At 45.3% G+C, this 9955-nt stretch overlaps 1 protein-coding gene across 1 annotated transcript; it reads left to right on the forward strand.

The window, feature by feature from the left end:
- The first annotated feature begins 4628 nt into the window (after positions 1 to 4628).
- Positions 4629 to 9373, forward strand: LOC139223726 (zona pellucida sperm-binding protein 3-like). The gene is made up of 11 exons (XM_070855711.1): positions 4629 to 5100; positions 5180 to 5282; positions 5736 to 5854; positions 5930 to 6048; positions 6563 to 6669; positions 7368 to 7545; positions 7753 to 7870; positions 8238 to 8329; positions 8438 to 8532; positions 8954 to 9103; positions 9246 to 9373. Exons 1-11 carry the CDS (start codon positions 4687 to 4689, stop codon positions 9371 to 9373), a joined length of 1623 nt encoding a protein of 540 aa, XP_070711812.1. The 5' UTR covers positions 4629 to 4686.
- Positions 9374 to 9955: the final 582 nt, after the last annotated feature.

Genomic DNA, 9955 nt, shown 5'->3' on the forward strand with positions numbered 1-9955 from the left:
AGGCAATAGCCATCCATCATGTCCGATTATGCCGTTTAGATGTAATTGCAAACCCTTAAGGATTGCTCCTCCATCCTCATCCCTGCACGCGTAGACAAGCATGCTCAAATGCACGCACACACCGAAACACACAACACACACACCTGCAGGGGAAGGAAAGGGTAGAATATCACAGTTGGCTCTGCAGACAGAGAGATAGAGAGAGCAGGCAGCCACCTCCATACACATTTCACAGACAATCAAATTAGAGCTGGCGTTCGATACATCACTGACAAATTGTTTATTAAACAAAAAGCTTGAATTGCAGCATAACTGAGAAGGATTCAAGCGAGAGATGAGAGAGAAGTGGGGGCTGCGAGACATTTGTGTGTGTATTATATGCCCATGTAAGGAAGACAGGTTTCCATGCTACCCTAACACACCATTTATGTCCGTTTCTACAATGGCAGCCTGGGTCACAGCTCATTTCAGAATGCACGGTGAGGGTATAAACACGGGAATGAAACAATGTCAATGAGGTCATGAGTGGAGCACAGTTAACACTGTTAGTGTTTGATTCCCAATGGGGCCACCCACGTTCAAATGGCACTGTAAAGCACTTTGCTTAAAAGCGCCCACCATATGGTTTGTTATTGTGCTTGCGTCGTTTGTTTCCTGTCGTCTCCTGCATTTGAGAGTGAGGAAGCTCCAGACCACATAGAGGAATAATTCATATATTCTGTAGGAGGCATTTTGAAGTGACAGTTTCCACCTGGAAGACGCTGACGTGTCCTGAGAGGCACACGGCCATTATTTAGTCAGTTAGCATTTCATAGATCCTGCGTCTCCATTAAAGCTCACTGTAATTTGAGGTGACATTACGAAGTCAACCACAAGGTTTCCACTAAATACTTTTTCTGTGGCATTGTTTTCCCACAAAAAAAAGTTCTTGACAGTGAAACTGAAACATCCAAGTGAAGTAACAATCAGCAAAGCACATTTCTGAGTGGAGACTTTAAATATGAAATAAAAAAGACAATTCCAACACTCACAGGCTAGAAAATTGCACCATTACCAGAGGAAAAATGATTGGAAATGACTAAATAAAAGACAAAATGAATATAGAAAGTTTGCTTGTCAAATCTCATAAATGAATTGTAAACATGTGGGGAGCTTTTGGAAATTGTCTCGCAACTTGAGACTCCTACTTTAAGGTAATTATACTTTCTTAGAGGAAAAATAGATAGATAGTCAACAAAAGGTCCAACATAGTTGTTTCTGAAACATGAAACCACATTTTGTGGCCTTCTGCGGTGGATGGAGTTGTCATGAGATGCTTTCATTGTTATTAAGTATAAGTAGGCTGAGCCCTATGTGTAGATTACATGGATTATTGTACATGGATTATTAGATTAGTATGTTTAAACTTTTTTTTATAATAGTCCTTTAAGTAGACGTTACAGCACAATAACGGTTAATGCTCCAAGTGGAGCATCCTCACCAAGATGAATGAAGTTGGCTATATGGCCGAGAGATTAAAGCTCTTTGGATACACCTGAGGCTTTGGTATGGTACAGTAAATGAAAAAAAAGGTTAACAAACAGCTAAATATCATCAGATTACACACAGTCAGGTCAGACACCATGAAAAATGAAAAGTTGCTCCCTGGGGAGAAACTTTGCAGCCCATGATGTAGGAGGCTAAAGGTCAGCTCCCAGCTCTCCCTCCACTGCATTGTTCCTCTACAGAGGCCCATGACACCTGTCAATCAACCCACACCGAAGACCTTTACACCGGGACAAAGGCCGCTGAGCGAGACACCGATCTGTTCATGAGAAATGTCGTGGGTGTTGTGATTAAAATGAGGTCAGCCGTGTGTGTGTGTGTGTGTGTGTGTGTGTGTGAGGAGTACGAGCAGGAAGGGCGTCTTTGGCTGAACTAGAGTGGGAGTGTGTCAGTGTCACCGTGGCCTCGCCGTGTCACTGTGGCTTTTTGCTAAATGATACATCAGCTGCTATTGCAGTGCTGGGAGATCATTATCCCATTGGAGTGTGTGGAAGCAATGTGCTGCTGTGTGTGTGTGTGTGTGAGTGTGTGTGTGTGGCTCTGTGTGTGTGTGTGTGTGTGTGGCTCTGTGTGTGGTCGGTAGGTGACTTGGTGTGATGCATGTCTTTAATAACAGTCCATTAGCTCTCTACATGTGTGTGTTTGTGCCCGTGCCTACTCGTGTGTGCTTGTGCATGCTCTCCCGTGTGTGTGTGTGTGTGTGTGTGTGTGTGTGTGTGTGTGTGTGTGTGTGTGTGTGTGTGTCCCTGTAAGTCTGTGGAAACAATGTGTGTCCTTGTGTGTTGGAAATGGCCGTGAATCAGAAGCGAGCGTGCTGTTATTTCATGTTGCTCCCACTGGGACGTGCCGAGGCTGCTGTCTGTTATCCCTCACCCAGGGGTTCACTGACCCCAACCACATTTTTCTTCTTTCCCTCCTTTGTTTTCCCTCTCTCCTCCCTTCCCCCTCGCACCGCCACTCCTCCCTTCTTCCAGGCCTTTTTCACTTTCCTTTTTCACACTTCTTCTCTAAGCCGCTTCTCTCTTTCTGCTCACATATTTCATCCTCGCCCTCCGCGCATTTGCTCCCTTTTAAAAATTGCCAATGTACCAAGATAGTTTTAAGCAGTGGCACAACAACGGATGCCAGCATCTAAAAACACATGCCAGTACATGTTGGAAGGCAACATATCCCTCAGAAATATCTCCCTGTCCCACGCAAATCTATTCGCTGACAAAACGCATAGAAATGCGCTGATCTTGAACGCTGCTCGCCCACCACAACAGCAGGCTATAACTAATCCATCTCCCACTACATGTTTTTAATGAGCCTCCATAACTGTTATCCGTATGGTGCAGTGCGGCACGGGCCAAATCGAGCTGTTTCTATGACTTTGTGCTGTCAGCAAAACGTGATGAGGGACGTGTGTGTGCGTGCGTGAGTGTGGGTTCCTGTCACTGAGCATCTGCGTCGTCGGTGTGCCATCCTGGTTGACGATTTTCCATCTGGTGGAAGTTGGATGTGTGTGTTTATTGTCTAAACAGAAGACGGGCCTATTTACCTTACTTGCATCAACCCGTCCTTGTCTCAAAATGCAGCAGGATTATTGGCAACAGCAGCTGATGGGAGTGGCGGCGGTGTGTGTATGAGGTAGAAGCTGCCAGGCCCCGTTCAGAAGCCCCCACAGGGGCCACATTAGGGCCCTCCGGGGGCCAAATTAGAGGCAGCTAACCAAGTTAGAGAGGGGGCCTGACTGGCAGGGATGGACTGATTTCACTCCAGCCTCCTGATCACACACACACACACACACACACACACACATGTACACACACCTCTTCTCTTTTGTTTTGCCGCTGATCAGCAGAAGATAAAAGCCAGTTCCTGACAATAGCAGCCTCTCTGCTGGGGAGTCTGCAGGGAGATCCTGACAGAGAGGAAGAGCTATAATGTATTCCTGTAGGTCAGTCTGGATTAGTGTGTCTGTATCAAGAGGAAGTCATTTAAACTAATTTAGCCTTTAGAACAGGAGTCTCTTTAAATGAAATGTTGTTATGTTTTCTTTTATCCATAAGTTCTTACTGGAAACAGTTCCACAAGTTGTTTTTTTTTTTAGAAATATCCAATCATATCAAACAGAATTGTAAAGAAATGCAAATGATGACATCAGATTTTGAATATTTACATTTGATTCAGCCATAAATCTCAGCTATTTCACCCAATAACACTATATAATGTAACTATATATGTAGATTATATACTGTATAATGTGATCTCATATATATGGAGAACTCTTTTAAATTTAAAGACGTATAAGTGGAATTTTGTGGGATTCAAGAGGTTAAACTGACCCTGAGCATGGCTGTGCTGTTCCCGAGCGCCACACCAGTGTCAGATTTACAACAGGTATGTCAGAGTGTGATTGACATGCCTGCTGGCACAGGTTCATGACACGCCCCCTGCTTCCTGTCACATGTCTCACACACACACACACACACACACACACACAGATTTGGTGGTGGTGACATTTGTGAAGTCTCACAAGGATGATCATAAATCTCAGTTTTATGAGCTCCTCTGTTCAACTCTGCAGACTGTTGACCGCATCGCCTTGACATTCAAGACCGTGCGGTGCAAGAAAACAAAACAAAAAAAAAAAAAGCCGGGTTCCAGCGTTGATTGATTTGCCTCATGGGGGCAGTGAACGCCACTCACTGTTCGGGTCAGGCTTGTTGCTGTTTCTAATAGTCTTTGTTCATTAGTGTCATGACAAGTGGAGATTTGGCAGACAACAAATGTTCGCCTTTGAAGCATTTAAATATTGCACCATATTTTAGCTTTTCCCATCACTAGAAATGTACATGTGATTATTAGAATTACTTTTTCTTCTGTGAAAATCTTTGAAAAGCTGGGTTAAATTGAGCTGAAGAGGTTGTAAATGTGACCCGTGGAGTTCACAGCCAAGCAGCTATCATCTAATCTAGTGAAAAGGAGGAGAGGAAAGGAAAGCTTCAAAGACTGAAGCCCTCCCAGCTGGAATCCAATCAAGTCATTAAGAGTAGGTGGAGACTGAGCGAAGTTCCTGTAACTTTTGGTCAACAGACAAAAGCAGCAGTGCTCCCTGAAAACACCAAAAACTCTTTGGTTTTTGAGTGATAAGTTGTAATGGGGCTCAGAGAGGTGGTTTTGTTCGGGTTTGTGCTTCTCCTCTCAGGTGGAAATCTTTGTGCTGCTACTCAAAACTGGACCACCAATGAGACTCTGAACCAAACCCCACAAGAGCAAGTGACAGCGAGCCTGCAGCTGCCAAGATCAGCGTCGGATCATCAGTCAAACCGGACAGAACACGGTGATCCCGTCCGCCGTCCTGTCAGCTACCGGCTCAAGATCTACCAGCTCAGGAAGCCAGCCCGGCCACTTGTGGAGCAGATGCAGACATCTCAAAACCCGCAGAGATCGGAGGCCACAACGCTGACCTCAGAGCAGCTGGAGCCCAGGGAAACTGTCCAAACTCAGGAGTTGTTAAAGTTGCCGCGTCAAGGCCCGAATCTGAACCCACCTGTTAGGCAGGAATCAAAGGTACTTTAAAAGCTACACAGCTGATTTGATCTCCTGCAGCATTTAAGTTGAGTGTTATCAAATGTGAATGTTATTCTAGGTGCCGGTGAAATTTGAGCAGCGGGTGCCTGTGCCAGCCACCAGCGTGGCAGTGCGCTGTGGCGAAGGAGAGGTCACCGTAGAGGTCAGACAGAGCTTCTTAGGTAATGGCTGCCGGTCACTTGATTGAGTGTGTGTGTGTGTGTGTGTGTGTGTGTGTGTGTGTGTGTTTTTGTCCACAGTGGCACCGACACAGGTCCATTTGAAGTGTCTTCTGCTCTGATGTCTGAAGAAAGGGTCAGGTTAAAGGCCCGAATTGGAAAATTGAATGGAACGGTGAAGATGGGACATTCAGTGCTGATTACTGCAAATGGCACAGACTATGGGCTCTGCGATCAATATTGTGTTTCCTCTTATTTCTTCACTCTGAGGAGGAGCATTCTGCATGGCCATTCGGTGCTCAAACGCTGACTTTACAGTGATGCATTAAGAAACCTTTTTATTTGTCCTGTGGCTGAACCTCCACTTGCTGTGAGTGTTATTGACTGGTCCAGGAAGAGAAATGGCCTCAGGTAATGGTCCTTATTTAAGCTGCACCTTTTCCTCTTTGTTGTTAGGAAACGGTCAGTTGATCCGTCCCAGTGATCTGACCTTAGGAGGCTGCGCTGCCCTGCACACCGCTGACCACATCCTGCAGTTCCAGACAGAGCTACAGGGCTGCGGCAGCACGGTGACGGTGCGTGGCTTCCTTTAGCGTCCATCCACTCTTTGTGTTTCTGAGGTCGCTGTAATTGTCTCCTGCTTCCCTCAGATGACTGAAGGCTCCCTCATCTACTCCTTCTCTCTGATGTACTCTCCGACACCCATCGGCAACACCTTCATTCTAAAGACCAACCCTGCTGAGGTGGTAATTGAATGCCACTATCTAAGGTAAAGCCTCATTATCTGCCACGTCCAGTTCTATCCCTGCTGTTACCGATTCTTCAGGGTATCTGCAGGTCTTAAAGTCTTTAAAGGCATGGAATTCGGTTTCCCCCAAAAAGGCCTTACAAGGTATTACAGAGTAATTTAATAGACCGCAAGTGGGATTGGTGCGACAGTGGAAAGTGTGCAGTGAGCAAACCTGACCTGCAGAGTGCTGTTATTCCTGTTAGCAGTGGTTAATGCAGCTATCCATTTTCTACCACTGATCTGGGTCCAGATCACATTAATTTGATTATATCATTAGTGAAGAACTGACAAAAGTGATAATTTTCATGCTTAGGCTTCTATGACTTTCAAACAGGGTTTAAAGTGTGTTGTGTGTGTGTCTGTGTGTGTGGAGTTAAGTCTTTACAGTCTTGATGATTTGTTATCTACTCCTGTGAGTGAGGTACATGTTCATCATCCCCGACGAGCTTCTCTCTAGTGAAAATGCCCGTCCTTGCTCTAATTGTCCTCGCAGGAGGCATTACGCGAGCAGCGGCGGCGCCATGAGGCCTACCTGGAGGCCGTTCGCCTCCAGCATGTTAGCAGAGCAGCAGCTGCACTTCTCCCTGCGTCTCATGACAGGTGGGGACACGTCAACAGAAGAAAAATAAAAAGAACAGCAGACAAACTTGGAGCTGCCGTTGTGCAGTTAAAACGCTGATTTGCGCCTGATTTCCCCAGCGACGGGTCTAATTGCAATCACTCAAGGCCTTGCAGAGTTTTTCTGCTACTATTTAAGATGCTAAACAGTGGCTCGATAAACAGGAGTGAAACTTTTGATGCATGGTGATGAGCTGAAATTACATGCCTTGTAGGCTGCAGCTGACCCAACAGGGTCACGCGCGCAATAAAGTGATCAATGAACAGCTGATTATGTTTTCTAATTAATTCCAAGCTACACGCTGCAGAGAGCGACTGCACCAAACCGTTGTTCATCTTCTAAAAGCTGCAACAGAACTTCTCCCTGTCTCCTGTCGTCTTATTTATTTCAAATTTGCATGGACTATATGAAGTTCTGAAAGTTTTAAACTAGTTTTTGCAGGCACAGAACCTCATCTGGGTTTCTTATCCAGGTTACAGTAATGACTTAATTATATCTGCTACATCTGTAATTCATTTACTGCTTCTTTTAAAGTATTTTTCTTTTATTGTGACTGTACATGCGTCCTATTCACTGACCCGCTCTCCTCAACAGGCATCATTTAAGTTCCCCATAATCCGATTGTTGGCCCCCAGCATTACTTTTCCACTTCTATTATTCTTTTTCTGTGTTTCATTAGAGGACTGGCAGTCACAGAGGCTTTCCAGCATGTACTCGCTGACTAGCATGATGTACATTGAGGCCGCCGTCCTGCGGGGTCACCACGTTCCACTGAGGGTCTTCGTGGACAGCTGCGTGGCCACCGTGGACCCCAACCCCAATTCTCATCCCAAATACTCCTTCATCGACAACCACGGGTGAGCGGCTGTGTCGTGGCTGTACAGTGTGGTTAAAATATACATGTTAAAGCAGCATTTGTCTAAAAGTCAGCTAGTCATAATAATGAAGGTTTAGGTTTGAAAGATGTATATCATACTGTAACTGTTTATTGTCCTACGGACAGTTGGAATGACCATTTTTAAGTGTCCGACTATGAATTGTGTGCCTGTGTTTTGCCATATAAGGTGTTTAACTGATGCTAAGCTGACAGGAGCCAAGTCTTACTTCATGCAGAGGAGCCAGGAGGATAAACTCCAATTCCAGCTGAAATCCTTCAGGTTCCACCACGATCACAGGAATTCAGTAAGTACAGCTTTGTGTTTATACCGTTTAGAGCTACTGACCATGCATCATACAGTCAGACATTTGACTTTTGAGGCTGTTTTCCTTCCCCATGTTCTATATTTAAGCCATCTGATCACTGCAGCAAAGTGTCTGGCTGGCGTTTTGTTAGCAGCTCACATCAAAAGTGTCCACTTTACTTTTTTCTTTCAGCTGTTCTGTTGGTCTCATACGTGCTAAGTTGGCACATAATGTATACATGAGTAAGTGTTGTTTGAAGGCTGTAAGCCCCTCGGTCGCTATCTGTGCTTGGTTCAAATACTTTCCAACTGAGGAAATGACGGTGCACGCACTGTACAGAATATCAGTCCTTTCACTCTCCTCATAGCTCTACATCACCTGTCATCTGAGAGCAACAGCGGTGTCCGTTCCCATCGACTCGCAGCACAAAGCATGTTCATTCTTGACTGAAGCTAAAAGGTTGGACAGCTGATTTTAAATGACAGTTATTTGTCTTTTCAGACTCTAATGCTATAAAAACACTTATTCAGCCACTCTAACGCAACACTTTTTTTTTTTTTTGGACAGATGGGTGGCATCAGGTGGAGACAATAAGGTGTGTAGCTGCTGTGAGAGCAGCTGTGGTGAGCAGAGATGGAGAAGAAGTCTTGGAGCAGATGCTGGTACAGTTTACAGAACGCTACATTACACAGGGGAGCAAGTTTTTCAAGCAATCTCCAGTGTCATAAAAAAAGCAGTTAGCATTTTTAGAATGCCCAGGAGGCCACGTCTAAATGGTTCTGAAGTAGCCAGCCTCACTCAATCATACCATAAATGAACCCAAATGATTGCTAGCAACAAGAAGTGAAATTATCAGCCACACACACTAACAAGCAGAGGTTCCACACATATTTAGACAAGCTACCTTGCTTTCATTTGGCACACATGCTGTTTATGCACCCTTTTTTTGGGGATTGATTTTGAGCTGATCCCTTTTTAATTGTCCATCCAATCAGTCGTGTCGTCAACGGTTGAATCAGCTGGCTAATTGCGCTAAGTGGATTTGTTTTCCCCCCCCAACCTCCCAATGTTGGCCTTTTGCAGGGCTCCCTCCTGATCTGCAGTGGGCTGGGACGGCCGCACTGGGCCCCATCCTGCTGGAGGAGAGCATCCTGCAGGAGGAGCTGACGGAGCTGTCTGAGCTCCTCCCAGAGCCAGCCACTCTGCTCCAAACACTCCAAGAGACCGAAGCAGGTAGGAAGGAACCACTCGATGTACTCAAATTCACTTTCTCCGTCCTCACCCTCCAGCTCGGGTCTCTTCACCACTGGTGCGAAACGCTGTAACTAATGGAGGCGATAATGCTTGTCTTCTGCTCTTCATCCTCCCTCCTCAGCCTCCTATTCGTCGATAGCCCTGGTGTGTGGCGTGGGTGCAGCGCTGGCGGTGGTGTTGCTAGTTTTCATGAGTGCCGTCATTTGCAGCAGACTACGCAAACCCACTGGATACACTGTCTGCACCTGATTTAGGACAATAAAACATTTAGAAACACGCCTCTCTCCCCCTACATTTCCTAGTCTGACTTACCCAAGAGTTTGCTCCTGTAATAATTGTAATAATGATAGTATTTCTCTGCAGGAGAATGCTATATATGTTGCTTAGGTGCTTCTGCACTGTATTCTAGGTTGTGTTATGGGCTTAAAAGGGGTTAAGCTGTGGTGTCCAGCCTTACAGAAAACAACCTGGCCATAAAAAGATGCTGTGCACAATGAGGCTTCGTATATTGCTCTATCAATCAGTGTGCTTTAATACCAGGCTGGGTTTCGTGCTGTTTTTAAAGGCACGACACAAGGAAAATCATCTTTTAAAAACAAGTTTCATAATGTGCAGGGGCGTTTTTGAATATTTTAAGTGGGGTAGCTGCCGAGTGATCTTTATATGCACATTAGTGTGAGTATACATGTGCTAGACAAGAAAGGCAAAGTATGAAATTACCCAAAGTGCAAGCCTTTATGCTAAATTTATGCATGGATGATTTGTATGGTTAATTTTTCGGGAGCCTGCAGCTGGTCCACTCACTGCCCTGATCTCTGGGACATAATTTAA

This window comes from Pempheris klunzingeri, chromosome 24 (genome assembly GCF_042242105.1).
Source record: "Pempheris klunzingeri isolate RE-2024b chromosome 24, fPemKlu1.hap1, whole genome shotgun sequence".
NCBI classification, from domain to species: domain Eukaryota; kingdom Metazoa; phylum Chordata; class Actinopteri; order Acropomatiformes; family Pempheridae; genus Pempheris; species Pempheris klunzingeri.

What these genes read in the sequence shown, in the direction of transcription:
- LOC139223726 (XM_070855711.1), top strand. Translation starts at nt 4,687, where the DNA reads ATGGGGCTCAGAGAGGTGGTTTTGTTCGGGTTTGTGCTTCTCCTCTCA. An exon ending in CTGTTAGGCAGGAATCAAAG is followed by an intron (nt 5,101 to 5,179) that starts GTACTTTAAAAG and finishes ATGTTATTCTAG; the next exon opens with GTGCCGGTGAAATTTGAGCA. An exon ending in GCTGCGGCAGCACGGTGACG is followed by an intron (nt 5,855 to 5,929) that starts GTGCGTGGCTTC and finishes TGCTTCCCTCAG; the next exon opens with ATGACTGAAGGCTCCCTCAT.